The 17236-nt window shown below is 48.9% G+C and overlaps 1 protein-coding gene across 6 annotated transcripts in view; it reads right to left on the bottom strand.

Annotated features, from left to right (window-relative positions):
- STK33 (serine/threonine kinase 33) overlaps positions 1-17236 on the bottom strand; it is a 115277-nt gene that overhangs the window by 41703 nt on the left and 56338 nt on the right. For all 6 annotated transcript variants that reach the window (XM_075928001.2, XM_075927997.2, XM_075928000.2 and 3 more), the window contains 3 exons: positions 16664-16752; positions 2475-2559; positions 654-729 (listed from right to left, as the gene is read on the bottom strand). In XM_075928001.2, coding sequence (XP_075784116.1) covers positions 654-729; positions 2475-2559; positions 16664-16752 — 250 coding nt within the window. The remainder of the gene's footprint in view (positions 1-653; positions 730-2474; positions 2560-16663; positions 16753-17236) is intronic.

Raw genomic sequence — 17236 nt, 5'->3', positions numbered from 1 at the left:
AAGTACCCAAGATGCTGCAGTGCAAAACAGAGTGGCATGAACTGTAGAATGCTCTGTGTCCTGCTGCAATTATCACATGCAGATGTGGTGACACACACTAAAAGGTACCTAATTCACATTGATGTAGTCACATTTCATACAGGACTATGTTAACGTGCATTAGATACTTTCTAGCTCATGCCATCAACACAAGGCTGCTGGAGCAACATCCAGTTCACACTGCAGCACCATTTAGACCAAGCCTTGCACGCTACCTTGAGTATGCAGCCTTTTTACTAAGGTTGCACATTCCATTTGAGGCTTCTCCCTGTAATTTCCAAGTCAGTGGCCAATTCCCTCAAGCCAGAATGTTAAAAAGACAACACCTAAATCTTTAGTTTATTTTTTTAGAATTACAATGCAATCTTCTGTAATCAGATGTTATTTAAAGACTAGTTCATAAACTAGTTCATAAACTAAATATATATTCTTCAAAATAGGAGCATACATTTAGCTCACTTTTTGGAACATTCATTTGTAATAGATTTCACATCAGTTGTTATTTCAAAGATCTCTAGACTATAACTCTTTTACCTTTTATTTTAAGGAAAATTCATAAGCAGTTTTATTATAAAGGGACAATAGATGTTATATTGATTTTACAAACTACTTACAGCATGTACATAATGACTCCTATGCTCCAAATGTCACATTGTTGACTATAATCATGGGCACTGATAACTTCTGGGGCTACCAACCAAGCAGAAAAAATAATATTAATAATAGAAAAAAATTACTTTTAAATGCTTACACACAAAGCATGAAGAATGTGCTGATGTGGTATAATTTATTCCCTTATGAAAAAAGAACCAACAGCAGATGTTTAAATGAATAATGTACAGGCCTTAACAATTCATGTTGACATGTCCTCACTTTTATCATTTAGCTGCTAATGGGATTGTGACAGTAACTGTGTGACTAAATGTGGTATTGTTTTTCCAGTTGTAAAGTGTTAAAACATTATTTCTAGAATACTGAGTTAAAGTATTGTATGACGCAACATAAACATGTTTCCTTTTCGAAAACTACGTGTTTCACTTTTTCTTTGTAAGATATAAGGGCTTTTGGTAGCACGTATCATCTAACACATATTCTGTACAGTGCTCTACATTTATTTAAATTAACAATCTTTATGAAAATAAAAATGTTCTTCAATATGCAAATAGCTTTATATCTTTATTTCTACGTGTCCTGCATTACAAAATGCATACACTGTAATGTGTTCACTAACCATTTTTATGTTGGTATAGCCATATGTTTTAAAAATGCTGCTTTGAGACCAAACTGGTGGTGCTTTATCTACTACATCATGGGACTGAAGGCCATGAGTTCACTGCAAGACTTGAAGTCCTCATTCCCAGAATCAATGAAGATGACATGTTTTGCCCCAGAGAGAAAGCTAAATGCTTCATGCATCAGTACCTCGACCTATGCAGCAAATTGACACTGGCTGTCTTAGTAGGTGTTCTCCCAGCACCTCAACAAAGTCTGATGAATTGTCTCAACCTCAATAATATTTTCATGGGTTATTTAACATTTTGTTGTTACTTAAAGTCTCCCTTTCAAAGCATCTAACTCTTGCTTTGAAGCTACCAAGCTACAGAATGTACTTTAAAATACTGTCACCATATCACAACTGGTACACAATACATGTAAAGTAGTATTTCCATTGTCAGAATTTGACAAATGTATCAAAAGCTATAAATCAAGAATCCTCCTTTTAAAAAATATTTTGAGATACCAATTTTTTGCATGCTGAAATGCCTGTGGGGCCGCAAACTGCTGACTACTGGGCAGTGACACACTTCCCAAGTGCAGGGGTAGGTGTCGGGCTAGGACCCAGCAGCAGCGGACAAGGACTCTGGGAAGGAGCTCAAGCAAGGAGGTGTAGCACTAGGACCCAGTGGTGGTAGCAGGCAAGGAGGAAGGAAGTGATCGCTGGGCTCGGCCCCCACAGCAGGGAGGACTCGCAGTCCCTGCTTGCAGGAACTCCAGAGACAGGCTCGGGCTTTCTTTCCGTGAAATTCTTTTAGTGTTGTATCTGTAAACTCTGATCTATTATGTACTGGCAACATTTTGTTTGCATATTTGTGTATTCATTATTTACATATATAAATATGTAAATAATGAATATGCAAATAAAATGGTCCACCACAAGTTTGTGAATGGATTTGCTGGTCCGTGGTATAAAAAAAGGTTGGGAACCACTGGTCTAGACTACTGCCAGAGACAGGATACCAGACTAGACAGGTCATTGGTCTGATCTGGAATGCCTGTGCCTATAAGGGAAGGGGGAGCTCCTGACAAAAGGAGCTTAGAAACAGGCCCCTCTCTCTGGTTATCTGTAGCAAGAAAGAACATGGTGAGTTATCATTGCATTTCTTCATGTGATGACAATAAAAACACCCACAAACAGTGTGAAATGCTGAACTTACCCATGTATGTAGGAGTCCCACATGTAGACTGAAACATGCTTTCGCTACCACCTGCTTTCTGTACAGCTAAACCAAAATCAGTCACCTACAGGAAACAACACAGTAATGAAACTCTCCACATAGGCACAAAGCTGAAGTTCTTCTGTCTAGCTCACAGTACATTGTAGCAAAACTGCTGTAGTCAGAGAGAGTCTGTCAAATCATGTCACTCAGTCTCCTAGATCAAGCAGGAAGGACTCTACCCCATTTCTTTCATACATGTCTGTTGAACTGTATCAAACATTGATAATGTTTGTTCCAAAACTACCTTGCTAGGCAACTTGTTCTGCTATCCAAGCACAAGATATTTAAAAGGTCTTCCTGGTATGCAAGATAACCTTAGAGTAGACCAAGAGCTCACCAAAGAGAAATATGCTAAGGCCAATGGTCAAATTCCTGTTAATCATTTTGTTTTCTTTGTTGACAGGTCAGACTGGAGGCTCACCTGAAGTCTACTACGAATCAAATCTCTGATCAAATTAGAGATGTAAAATCCCATTTAATTGGTTACCCGCTTAAATATAATGTTTAACCGGTTAACCGAATAAAAAGGGGGACAGGCTGGATCAGCTCCCCCACCACAGGCAGTGGCTTCACCAGGCCAGCCAGAGCAGCCTCTGCCTGCAGTGCATCAGGGCCTGCTTCAGCCAGGTTGGGGTATCCCTGTCTGTGCCAAGCCCCATAGGGCTGGAGCAGCCCTTTGCTCACAGTGGGCTGGGAGCTGCTCCAGCCCCCCAATGAACCTTCCACATCCCTACATCAAATACAGACCATGGTAGAGCAAGGAGAGGGAGGACCAGAAGTCAGGTCATGTCAAGAAAAAACAAACTTCTGGAAAACCAGAGAGCTGTTTATAGAGAACCACACAGAGTTTGGACTGCTGCAGAAAACAACTCCTTACTCTAGCAGTGACTAGAGCAGGGGAAGGCAATAATTTCTGATAGGAGAGATCACTCCAATAATTTGGTAAGTGGTTGAGGGCCACACTCTTCCATGATATTAATGGAGGAGGTACAGGGGTATGGGATGGAGGTTGGGTGCAGAAGGCATAAAGGATTGGGATGGGGAATCTAGGAGGGACTTTGGGTGAAGTAGGGGATTGTGACCTGGGGCAGCCAACTGGGATGCAGAAGAGGGTGCAGAGTCTGGGAGGGGAACGTGACCTAGGGTAGGGATGCAGGTGTTTGGGTTGTTTCCTGGGGCAGGGAATTGAGGTGCAGGGTCTGGGAGGGGTATAGGTTCAAGAGAGGTTTCTGGCCTAGAGGAAGGGTATAGGAGGAAGGGGTGCATGGTCTGGGAGGGGGTTGTAACCTGGGGCAGGAGTGCTAGAGGGAGTGGCAGGGATTTGGGTTCTGACCCGAGTTAGCAGACTGGGGTGCAAGTCTAAGAGGGGGCTGTGACCTGAGGAGGGGTACTGGAGGGGATGCAATGTCTGGAAGGTGTACGGGAGCTGCAACAGAGGTACAGAAAGTTTGGGTTACATGGGGTAGGGATGAAGGAGGGGAAGAGCATTAGAGGAGGGAGGGGCTGAGGTTCCAGTGGTATGTTCTCTCTAGGAGACCTTACCTGGGTGGCTCCCAGCCAGCAGCCCAGCAGGTTCTTTAGCCAGGGTCCCTACCTTCCGCGCCTGTGTGCTCAGAGGCCTGTGTTTGTTGCTGTGAGCTTGGGAAATGAGAAGGGAGGGGCACTTCACATGCTGCCTCTCCTGAAAACAGGCAGGTGCTACTGGCCAGAAACTAGCCAATGGGAGCTACTGGGGGTGGGAGCCATGTGAGAAACCTCTCGCCCACTCTCTCGGGCTCTTAGCATTCAGAGGTGCACGTATAGCCCTGCAACTGGCTTCACTGAGTGCCAAGTGGGGGAGGCCAGATCCAATGGCTCATTCGGCTGCACCGGCCCACAGACTATAGTCTGCCCCACCCTAGACTAGAGCATGCTCCCATATGGGCCCACTCCTCCCACTGATTGCATGCTCCCTGCACTGCAGTAGGAAAGTCGAAAGGGAAAAAGCAGCAACAGGGAAGAGACAATGCTTCAGCTGCCTGACCCAAAGAAAAGAGTGTAGAAAGATTCTTCTGCAGCTCTTCAGAGACAGTCAGTTGGCTGATCAGCAGCTTGGGTCCAAGGGTCCAATGCACTCTTCTTCGCTAAACACATTCTCCACTGCGCTCAAAATATTAATGCCTTCCTATTAAGTCACTGAGGGCACCCTTAAGCTCTCAGGCTGTCTCCTTAATATTCAAGGCAGGGGGTGGAAAATTAATAATTATTACAAGCAGTTTTGTGGGCAATGTTCTGCTGGTCTGATCCAGAGAACAGAGTGGGATCCCAGCACATTCCTTGAACCAAGAAATGAAGATAAAGGTTCCGAAATTTGGACTGAAAAACCCTCAAACATCTTTTTTCCTTATGTATAGTTTAAAAACCAAAGTAAAGTTTTATCCTGTGTGAAGCTGAGTGCGAGTAGGTTAAAAGATAAGAGATGCAAAGACAATTTAGAAAGTCTCGCTATTACAAATTAAAATTCACTATTGTTTATTTTAGCTAGAAAGCTGCATTATATGGTTTTGTGGGTCTGAAGCACACCCAAGGTTATTTTTATATCTGCTAACCAGTTTGGACTCTCATGGAAATGAGAGGTGTGTCTCATGAGAAGTCTGAAGTGAGCAATGTTTTAATTTAACACATTTATTTTTATTTTCTTTAAACTGAGCAGTTCACTATTTCATTCATTCATTCCACTCATTTTTAACACTGGGAATAATTTCCCCAACTTTACATTAAATATTGAAAGGGTAACGTATTGTATTCGAAACAAAAAACAGGATTATGTGGCACTTTAAAGACTACCAAGATGGTTTATTAGGTGATGAGCTTTCGTGGGCCAGACCCACTTCCTCAGATCAAATTGTGGAAGAAAATTGGCACAACCATATATACCAAAGGGATACAGTCAAAAAAAGTGAACACATATGAAAAGGACAAATCTATTATATGGTGTGACGGGGCGCTCCCGCCCCGCACTCGGGGTACCCGGGGTGACGGCAGATGGACAGGCCGGGGGGTGGAGAGCCTCCGGGGCGGCGGGCCACGCTGCCGAGTCGGGGCTTGGTGCGGCGAATGATGAGGGGCAAGGAGAGCCTCTGGGCGAGGCCCAGGGAGGAGGGGCTAGAGAGGTGCCAGCGTGTGACGTTACGGGGGAGGGGAGGTTGCAGGGCGGCGCGGAGGAGATGACGTGCGGGGACAGGGTTGGCGGGGGATTTAAACCCGGGTCTGGCACTGCGGAGGGGAGAGAGAAAAATGGAGAATCAGTGAGCAAGGAGGAAGGAGAGGTGAGGCTGGGATACATGGTAGGGACCGGCCCTTAGGAAGGGCGGAGTAGGAAGCAGCCCAGGGCGGGGTCGTGGAGCCCGTGAGCAGGTGTGTTTTGGGGTACTTCCCCCATCCGCTAGGGAGGGACCATGAGTCCCTGCCTTCAGGGCCCTGGGCCGGGGTTCGGAGAGGGGGTGGGCCCGAACCCCCTACGCCGTTGGCCGGAGAGGCAGCCTCGGGCGTGCATTGAGAGAGAAGAAAAGGAATGTGAACAGGGCGGGTTTCCGCTGTGGGTTGTGCCTGTGGCTACAGGACTGTCCCGCAGGACCAATAAACACAGGTGACATTAGCCTTGTTGGGGGTGAACTAGTCCAGAACCTCCTACATGTGGTGGAGAATGTGGGCAGGTCCCTGAGCCCCGGGAACAAGAAGGGGCTCTAGGGAGCGGTGTGGCACACACACACACAAAAAAAAAAAAAAGAAGAGGGGCGGGGGAAGAAGGTCAATTATTTTTTTTGTGTTTCTCGGGAGAGATAGGTCTTGGCCACATACATATTATCGTTGGCTTATCCACAAGGTTCAATATGGAAGTCAACAAGATTATAGAGTGGCTGGCAGACAACCAGAAGCAGCAACAGCAGCATCAGAACCAGGTGCTGCAAGAAATGATGACCCAGTTCCAGGACCAGCAGCGGCAAATGCTAAAGGAGATCCGCAAAGGGGCGACGGCAGGGGGAGGCGCACCAGGTGGGGAGACGAGTCCCCTGGGAACAGCTGCGCATATCCCCAGAGACGCATCGGCAGAGGTTCCGGGACACCCATTACGACCCAAAGGAGCGACCCCGGGCTCTGGGGCAACGGGTAAGGGAGGCCGGCATGAGGTGGCTTGAACCCGCAAGCAAGACAGGGTTGCAGGTGGCGGAACAGGTGGTGCTGGAGCAGTATATCAGGATCCTGCCCGCTGAAGGGCAAAAATGGGTGCGCCGACACTGGCCTGAGTCACTAGAGGAAGCGATTATTTTGATAGAACGATTTATGGTGGCGGAAGAGACGGGAGGGAAGCACCCTCCCATTACCCCGTCGGGACCCCGGCGAAGCACATCTCCTGGCGGGGGGCTGGACACCTCGCATCGGGTGGAACCAACCCGCCGACCGTCGTGGGGGCCAGGGGTAGAACGGAAGCTGGCCCCGGTCTGGAACCCGCCGGGGAGTAGCGGAAGCTAACCTGAGGCGAGTGGGGACCCTGGAGCGCCCAACCCTAAGGTCAGCCCTAGCCCGCGAGGAGCCCGCTTCCAGTGCGGCCAAGAGGGGCACTTCAAAAAGGACTGTCCCTTGATGGATTGCACCTTCGGGCACAGAAGGCGAGACGGGACAGCTGGAGCAACCTCGCCACGAGCACAGGGGCCTGTTTTACCCTGGTAACAGACCACGCCCCCCTGAAGTGGCTCAACACCATGAAGGATACCAACCCACGAATACTCCGATGGTACCTGAGTCTGCAGCCATACAAGTTCAAGATTGTGCACCGGCCGGGGAACGCCCACCAAAATGCGGACTGCCTCTCAAGGATACCCGAGGGAGACTCGGGGGATGGGGCGAGTATAAGGGACGAAGTGAAGGGGGAGTGGTGTGACGGGGCGCTCCCGCCCTGCACTCGGGGTACCCAGGGTGACAGCGGATGGACACGCCGGGGGGTGGAGAGCCGGCGCTCCTCCGGGGCGGCGGGCCGCGCTGCTGAGTCGGGGCTCGGCGCGGCGAATGATGGGGGGCAAGGAGAGCCTCTGGGCGAGGCCCAGGGAGGAGGGGCTAGAGAGGCGCCGGCGTGTGACGTCACGAGGGAAGGGGGGTTGCTGGGCGGAGGAGATGACGTGAAGGGACAGGACCGGCGGGGGATTTAAACCCGGGTCTGGCACCGCAGAGGGGGGATAGAAAAACGGAGAAAAGAGAGTTACTCACCTGGTGCAGTAACATCTGTTCTTCGAGATGTGTGTCCCCGTGGGCGCTCCACTCGAGGTGCTGGGCTCATCCCGGCGCCGCAAACCGGAGGAATTTTCACTAGCAGTAGCCCCCTGCCAGACCGCGCATGCGTGAGTGCCCCTTCGCGCCTTTCATCTGAGCGCAGTCCGGTCTTATCAGTTTCCTCCCAACCGGAAGCATCTGAAAGATATAAATAGAAGCTCCGAAGCAGGGAGGAGGGTGGGACATGGAGCACCCACGGGGACACACATCTCGAAGAACAGATGTTACTGCACCAGGTGAGTAACTCTCTTTTCTTCATCGAGTAGTGTCCCCGAAGCTGCTCCACTCGAGGTGAGTACACAGCAGTGGTCCAACATGACATGAGTGCTTCGGACCTATCACCTTCGGGCTGTAGACAAGACAGCCTGAGTTACCCTCGAATCGGAGGTAAGTATGTTCACAAGGGCATAGTGTTTAGCGAATGTGAGGGTGGATGACCAGGTTGCCGCACAGCATATGTCCTGCAATGGTACTCGGTGAAGATAGGCAATGGATGTTGCTATGCCCCGGGTGGAATGAGCACGAAGACCGCTCGGAAGAGATTTGTTGCGCAAGGCGTCACATTGTGTGATGCAAGCAACGACCAAACGGGAAATACGCTGTGCAGAAAGTAGTTTGCCCTTGGAGCGTTCGGCTGTAGAAAGGAAAAGCCGTTGAGATTTCCTAAAGACCCGAGTTCTGTCAAGGTAAAAAGCCAGTGCTCGCCTGACATCTAGGGTGTGTAGACGTGCTTCTTCCAATGAGGAGTGAGGCTCTGGGTGGAAAGTCGGTAGAATTATGGGCTCATTTATATGGAAAGCAGAGTTGACCTTTGGCAAAAACGCTGGTTGGACACGCAGTACTGCTGCATGACTGAAGAATTGCGTATACGGCGGATCAGCAGAAAGAGCTGCTAATTCGCTTACTCGACGCGCCGACGTGATGGCAAGTAGAAACACAGTTTTCATCGTGAGCATCCGTAGACCACACGTTGCAAGCGGCTCAAAGGGCGTGCGAGTCAGAGTGTCCAATATTAGAGGCAAGTCCCAAGACTCTGGTGGGATCCTGTGGGTCGGATACAAGTTGCCTAACCCCTTCAGAAATCTCTTGGTGATAGGGTGGGCGAACACTGAATAATCGTCAACAGGAAGACGGAAGGCTGAAATTGCCGCTAGATGCACCCTTAGGGAAGAAACAGTCCCGTCGTCTTTAGATGTATCACATAATCCAGTATGTGTTGTATAGACGACAAGTGAGGGTCAAGATCCCTTGCCAAGCACCACGAATGGAAACGACGCCATTTATAGAGATAGGATTTACGCGTTGTACTGCGCCTACTGTTAATCAACATGCGTCTCATTTCCTGGGAACATGAGAGTTCTGAAGCTTGGAGCCAACTAGGAGCCATGCCGTGAGGTGCATGCGGTCGATGGCTGGGTGAAGAATCGTGCCGTGTTTCTGAGATAGCAAGTTGGACAGCTGCGGTAGTCGTCATGGATAGGCCGCTGACATTCTCGACAGCTGTGTTAACCAGATCTGCCTGGGCCAGAAAGGTGCTATCAGAATCACTGTTGCGCCACCCAGTGCTATCTTCTCCAAAACCCTTGGAATGAGTGGAAGAGGAGGAAAGATGTATAGCAATTGGTGGCGATCCCAGTCCAGGAGGAAGGCATCCCCGAGAGAGTCTGTGCCGATGCCTGCTCGTGAGCAATACTGAGGACATTTCCTGTTGTATCGAGTGGTGAACAAGTCCACCTTGGGAAAGCCCCATTGCAAGAAGATGTCGCGGAGCACTTCGGGATGCAATTCCCACTCGTGCTGTGAGAGGAAATGCCTGCTCAGAGTATCGGCAATTACATTGTCCTTGCCAGAAAGGTATGCTGCAGTTATGGTGATACCTTGTTGAATAGCCCAATTCCACAGGCGCACAGCCTCCACACACAGGGAGCGGGAATGTGACCCCCCCCCCCCGCTTGTTGATGTAATACACCGTGCATATGTTGTCGGTGAGAATCTGTATGGAGTGTCCTCGGATGATGGGCAGAAAGTGTTTGCAGGCCTTGAAGACTGCTCTTAGCTCGAGAAAATTTATATGCTGTAGCGATACCTGGGGCGTCCAGAGACCCTGCGCACGGAGCTCCCGAAGGTGGGCGCCCCAGCCGAGCAGAGAGGCATCTGTAGTGATTTGTAGAGATGGTTTTCGGGCATGAAAGGGGACCCCTGTTAGCATGTTGTTGGGGCTGTTCCACCATGTCAGGGAAGTCCGCACCTGACTAGGCAGAGAAACCACCCTGTTCGTACTGAGCACCTGGGGCGTGTACACGGTGAACAGCCAATGTTGAAGACTTCGCATATGGAGTCTGGCATGCGGAACCACATATGTGGTGGCTGCCATGTGTCCCAATAGTTACAGACAGGTAAGTATTCGGGACTTTGGGGAAATTGATATTGATTGTACCAGGTCCTGTATGAGTTGAAACCTCTTTACCGGCAAGTATGCCCTCACGGTTAGGGAGTTGAATCTTGCTCCGATAAACTCCAGGTCGCGAGTAGGTGTTAGGAAGGACTTCTCGGTATTGATTATGAGCCCGAGGGCTGTGAACAAAGTGGTAGTTATAGACACTGCCCTCGTAGCCTCGTCGAGTGTAGAAGCCTCGTAGCAATCGTCCAGGTATGGAAAGATTGTAATATCGAGGCGTCGCAGGTAGGCCGTCACTACCGCCAGGGTCTTGGAGAAAACCCGTGGGGCCGCCAATAGTCCAAAAGGCAGCACGCGATATTGATAGTGGTCGGACCCCACTGTGAACCGAAGGAATCTTCTGTGCGCCGGGTGTATCGTTATATGGAAGTAGGCGTCCTGAAGATCGAGGGACGCGAACCAATCCCCTTTGTCGAGAGCCGGGATGATCGAAGATAACGTGACCATCTTGAATTTTTGCCTTCTCAGATGACGGTTGATCCGACGTAGGTCCAGGATAGGCCTCCAACCCCCTGATTTCTTATGGGTGAGGAAATAGCGAGAGTAGAACCCTCTCCCCAAAAAGGGTGTCGGCACCCTTTCCACTGCCCCAATGAGAGAAGGCGCGACACCTCTTGATGTAGAAGAGTCTCGTGAGAGGGGTCCCTGAAAAGGGACGGGGCAGGAGGGGAGGGAGGGGGAAGAGAGGTGAAGGGGATGACATATCCTGAAGTGATTACGTCGTGAACCCACCGGTCGGTGGATATGAGAGCCCAACGATGCTGATAAGGCCTGAGACGATGATGGAATACGCCTTTTGTGATGTCCCGAGTCTCTGTTAACGGGGTGGTCCGAAGTCCCTCGATCAACCCATCAAACCTGCTGTCGGCCCTGCTGCTGGACAGACATCTTGTTAGGTTGCTGGCGACGCTTCTGGGGCCGTTATCTTGGCCTCTGTTGCTCATATGGCCTGGTGCGTGGCGTCGCATAGGAGAATGGTCTTTGCCTATTGTAGGGTATGTATTTCCTACGTTTGTAGGGGGGGGGTGCACATCCTTAGCGTTCTCAAAGTTGTACGTGTATCCTTGCCCGAGTGGAAGACCTGATCTGTTGACTGAGCAAATAGCGACTTGCGATCGAAGGGCAAATCCTCCACCTTGGCCTGCAACTCCTTCAGGACAGCGGCCTGGTGTAGCCAAAACGCCCGACGCATGACTATGGCCGAAGCTGCAGATCTAGCAGCTGCGTCAGCCATGTCAAGGGCGATCTGCAAGGCTGTTCGGGCGACCGTATAGCCCTCTTGTATCACTGCCTTGAGCATCTGATGTTTGGAATCGGCAAGTGCTCAAATAGAGGGACCAGTTTCGAATAGTTATCGAAATCGTGGTTTGCTAGCTGTGCTGCAAAGTTACACATCCTCAGAGCAGAAGTAGAGGAGGAATATACTTTCCTGCCCAAGATATCCAGTTGTTTGGCCTCCTTGTCGTTTGAGGGATTCTTGGTCTGAGACGATCTTGTTCTCTGTTGTGCCGCGTCCACCACAAGGGAGTTAGGCTGAGGATGTGTAAACAGAAACTCCATATCCTTCTGAGTGATGAAGTACTTCTTGTCCGACCGCTTATTAGTTGGTAGCAATGTGGCCGGCGTCTGCCAGATGTCGTTGGCAATCTCCAGTATAGCATCATCAAAGGGAAAAGCGAGCTTTGACTTTTGGGAAGGTTGTAGATTCTTAAGCAACCGATGTTGTTTCTGTTGCACGTCCGCGGTCTGAACGTCCTGGGATTGTGCAACCCTCTTGAAGAGCTCCTGGAACTGCTTGTGGTCCTCCGTAGGAGACAAGTCCGCAGGGATCACTGCGTCATCCGGCGAGGATGAGGAACGCTGCGCCGGGGAATCAGGGCTCTGCTGTCCCTGAAGAGGAGTGTGGTCCTGCTTATCCTCCTGATATTGCGAATCCAAATCCCCAGCCAAGGATGGTGGGGCAACATAAGGAGTAGACTCGTCCAGACCGTGCGGAGATTCATGCCGAGAAGATTGCGGTGACCGCGATCGTGAATACCTTCTGCAGTGAGATGAACGAGAAGAGCACTCGTGATAACATCAGTCATGCCTCCGGCTGCGGCAGGGAGAACGGCTGTATCTTCTCACTGTGTCATACCAACGAGGACACTCTGTACATCTTGGGGATCGTGGTGAAAGGGATCTCCTATAGTAGCGTGAAGGAGACCACGAGTAGCGGTCCCGATAGTACCGACGTGGCGGTGAATGACGAGGTGACCTATAGTAGGGTTCCCTGCAGGTCGTGTAACGGTGAATACGACGACGGCAATCAGCATGGGACGAGACAGGTGAATCAGGTCCAGGTGAGAAGGTTACACTGTCCGGCGTTATTGATAGCGTCTGGACCCTTGCAGACTTTTGCTGTGCTTTGGTTGGCACCGAGGCATTGCAGGCAGGCTGAGGAGGTGCTTGTGGCAGAACAGCAGACAGTGAAGAAGCCTCTGCCACTTGAACGTCGGCAAAGTAAAGGCTCGGTGCAGCTTGATCATCCGGGAATGTGAAACCAGGAGGCTGGGCTGGCAGAGACTCCTGCGGCGGAGGTGCATCCGGTGCCGATATGCCCGGCACCGAGGAACCCGGAGCAGCACCTAGGCAAGGCGCTGTGGGTGCTGACACAGCTGGCTGCAGGCGCGCATGCGCCGGAACTCCCGGTGCTGGGGCTTCTCTTGCCGGCTCCGCAATGGCCGTTAAAGCCGTTGCCGGCACCGACTCTGCTCGTGACCCCTTCTTGGGTGTCGGAGCGGAGCTTTTGGGGCAGGCTGCAGTTGGGGCAGAAGAGCTACGGCCCTTGCCTGCCTTGCCCGCGGGGAGTCTCGGCGCATAGCCAGAGCTCCCCGGCTTGTCCGCGGTGCCGCCCGGCGTCCCGTGGATCTTGCGGGCTTGCCCAGCGTGCTCAGTAGATGCAGAGCGCGGCTCGGAGACCTCTGGAGCTTGGAGAGCCTTGCTGAACAAAAGGACTCTCAAACTCAGCTCCCGATCCTTTCTGGCGCGAGCTGTCATCTTCGCGCAGTGGCCACACTTCGCTGGGACATGAGTGTCCCCGACACATCTGACACACCGGGAGTGTCCATCTGAGATGGGGATAGCCTCCTGGCACTGGAGGCACTTCTTGAAGCCAGGTGATCCTGGCATCCTTGAGTCCTTTGTTGTTTATTTAGTCTGAGTCAATTTCAGTCAGGAAGGCACTGACCGGCCGCTGAAGAAAAAAAAATGGCTTTTTTTTTTTTTTAAGGGAACTACAACTAGAAACAGTATAACAGTCAACTACCTATCACTAACCAAGTAACAAACTATAACTAGGAAAATTTCCCTTTCTCCTCAGAGAGAGGAAGGGAGCCTAAACTAACTCCGTCTGCGGCTGCGGACGGTTGGAGAGAAACTGACAAGACCGGACTGCGCTCAGATGAAAGGCGTGAAGGGGCACTCGCGCATGCGCGGTCTGGCAGGGGGCTACTGCTAGTGAAAATTCCTCCGGTTTGTGGCACCGGGACGAGCCCAGCACCTCGAGTGGAGCACCCTCGGGGACACTACTCAATGAAGAATCAGTGAGCAAGGAGGAAGGAGAGGTGAGGCTGGGATACGTGGTAGGAACCGGCCCTTAGGAAGGGCGGAATAGGAAGCGGCCCAGGGCGGGGTCGTGGAGCCCGTGAGCAGGTGTGTTTTGGAGTACTTCCCCCATCCGCTAGGGAGGGACCGTGAGTCCCTGCCTTCAGGGCCCTGGGCCGGGGTTCGGAGAGGGGGTGGGCCCGAACCCCCCTACGCCGTTGGCCGGAGAAGCAGCCTCGGGCGTGCATTGAGAGAGAAGAAAAGGAATGTGAACAGGGCGGGTTTCCGCTGCAGGTTGTGCCTGTGGCTACAGGACTGTCCCATAGGACCAATAAACACGGGTGACATTAGCCTTGTTGGGGGTGAACTAGTCCAGAACCTCCTACATATGGTCATGCCAATTTTCTTCCACAATTTGATCTGAGGAAGTGGGTCTGGCCCACGAAAGCTCATCACTTAATAAACCATCTTGTTAGTCTTTAAAGTACCACATAGTCCTGTTTTTTGTTTCGACTAGACTAGACTAACATGGATACATTTCTATTAATATTGTATTTGGTCCCTTTGCTCCCTTATACACAATATTTCTGAGCTATACGAGGGTATGTCTACACTGCCACCCTAGTTCGAACTAGGGTGGCTAATGTAGGCATTCGAACTTGCAATTGAAGCCCGGGATTTAACTAGACTCCACAGTCCTGTTGCTGCTGCTTCTAGTGGTCAAATGAATTGTGAAGATTCTGGCAGGCACTATTGCTCAGAGCTAGAGAGAGAGAAATAAAGCTCACAGCCTCCACACTCCCAAGTCTGAAAAGCCGCAGAGATGGGCAAGGGCAGAGTGCAGGTCACAGCAATTCTCCTGCTGAAGGACACATGTAAAAATCTTAGGAGAGCAGCAAGAACAGGAGCAACAGCATGAAGGTCCCACAAAAAGATGATGGGCTGAGCACAGCTATAATTTAAATTAATTGCTCCTTGCCCCACAAAATCTTTTGTGGGAGGAATGGCAGCAATTGATTTTGAAGAGGATAAAAAAGGGAGAAGAATAAGGGAGAGTAAGATTATGATTGAAAGGACATAGGGAAAATAAGAAGAGAGGTTTTCTACAAGCCACATACTTGTACATAGATCCTTCCTGTAAAACAGGGTGGGGAAGGCTGTATTCTGTGTCTCCCCTATCCTGCAACCACTTGTTCTGCCATTAACCAGGGAAGAGTCTCCCCAGCCGAAACTCTCACTTTTGTCCCTTGGTCTTCAGATTGCTCCATCAGACCTATTCTACCAGGAGGAGGGCAAGGTAAACAGAGGGAAAGACCTCTGCAGATATCCCCATTAAAGAATCCAACCCAGACAAATCTTTGTGCCCAGAGGGACAGCAGAGAGAAGGAAAAGAAAGATCTTGCTTGCAGTAATTCTAAATGGAGTTATGAAAACAAGGCTGTCACTGGATAAGCCAGGAGAACTGAGTCACTGTTCTGTTTGCACTGCTAGACAAAGAATTGGGTGTGAGAACAGAAAGAGTATTTTGACTCATGCCAAGTCAGAAGTGCCCCCTGCTACTTGTACACTGGGTGAGAGATGAAGATCCAGAATTTTATGTTTCTCAGAATGAAAATAAGTTTTGCAAGGTACACATAGGCTGGATACACATAGATGAGGTACACTAGTACTACACAATGTATGAGATACTATATGGATAAATCAGTATGCTTGATATTGTGGTTATGTTTGCATATATAGTTTGTGTTTATATCGATAAAGCAGTATGTTTTATATTGCATGTATGGCACAATATAGAACATACGGCTGTATCTACTGGAGCAGATCCAGAATTCAACACTTCAGTTCTATGAAGTTGGAATAACGCACGACAGTCAAGAGTGCCATTTGGAGAGGGCAGGGGGTGCTAAAGACCCTTGTCCCTGGATGCTGTTTACTGTTTTTCCTCTTCTCCTGATGATCAGAGAATGAGAGGAAGGTAAACAGCTTGTGTGCATTCCTCTCACTCCTGGCTGGTGAGATGGGGAGCAGAGGGGTAAGTGATGAAAACTGTATACTTTCCCCTTGCTCCCTGAGGGGAAGGAGAGCAAGCAGTGTCCCAGTATGACGGGCTTTAGTACCCCGCTCTCCCGAGCTGCCCAAAAGGCACATTTGACAGCAGATCCTATTAAAATGGCGAATAACTAGTATATTATATAACATATGATTTCTTAGCCAATTATTGCAATTAAAATCCAGAAGTACATGGTACACTGAGTTTATTTAGTAAATTGTTATTAATACCCACAAATCTAAAATTATACAAACATTTATTTTTAAATCGAGGGCTTAGTCTAGATGTGCTTTTTCCCTAAATTATTAATACATTTACATTAAATAGGCAATGGTCATAATTTAAAAATTATAGCTTAGAATTCCTGTTAATTTACTGTTACTAAAACTTTGAAACTACTACCTAAGGTAGAACTAGATTAGTAAGGTATGCTTTTTTAAGGATTTTTTCAACTAACCTCAAAGCATACCACTGATATTTGAACCCTCTTCTCCTCCTCCCCCCCCCCCCCAAAAAAGGCTTTCAGCAGTGGCACTTAGCTTCCAAAATTATTCATGTCAATAATATCTGCATTAGGTTGGGCAGGTTTCCTTGTGTTCTTAGTAACACAATATTACAGCTCTATTTAAAACTATAAACAGGCATGGCTCAGAGCTTGAATTTGATACCTGGGCATTTAAACCATTGATCAAAACAAAGACTTGGTATAATTTCTAATCTTACCTTTATATTTAATTTAATTTCATGTTGTTCATCAATTTCACCACTTTTAACTAAAATGTTTTCCAGTTTTAGATCTCTATGAACAATATCTGTCAAGTAAGAGAACAATAAATATAAATGTTTTTCTCTTGTAGTCAAAATATTCTGACAAATGTTTTCTTATGGAAATTACATATTCAAATCAGTTTCAATATCAATGCATTTAGTCCTTTGATCCAAGGAGTCTTATATGAAGATTCCAAAACTGGATCAAATTTGGATCCATCATCCTGGTGATCTGTACTAAGAAAAACAGTTTGCATTGCTCTGATTGTATAGTAGAAGACCTGTGAATATTTTGTAGAAAAAAACCAGAGGATTATAGATTTACAAAATGTGCATATATTTTCACAAGTCTAGTCTCATCTCAAATCCAACAGACTAAAGGGGATGGGACTGTAGACTGCTTTTCCCCCTTTCTCTGCCTACGAAAAATAGAGAGAAGACCAAAGCCATACTTGCCTTAAAGAAGGGGCCATTCCACAGACAAGGAAACATATGTCTGGGTGGGACAGAAAGAGGAGCTGCTAATTC

Source organism: Pelodiscus sinensis, chromosome 5 (genome assembly GCF_052426305.1).
Source record: "Pelodiscus sinensis isolate ZL-2025 chromosome 5, ASM5242630v1, whole genome shotgun sequence".
Lineage (NCBI taxonomy): Eukaryota > Metazoa > Chordata > Testudines > Trionychidae > Pelodiscus > Pelodiscus sinensis.
The sequence above is the reverse complement of the archived record's forward strand: the minus strand, read 5'-3'. Positions and strand labels throughout refer to the sequence as shown.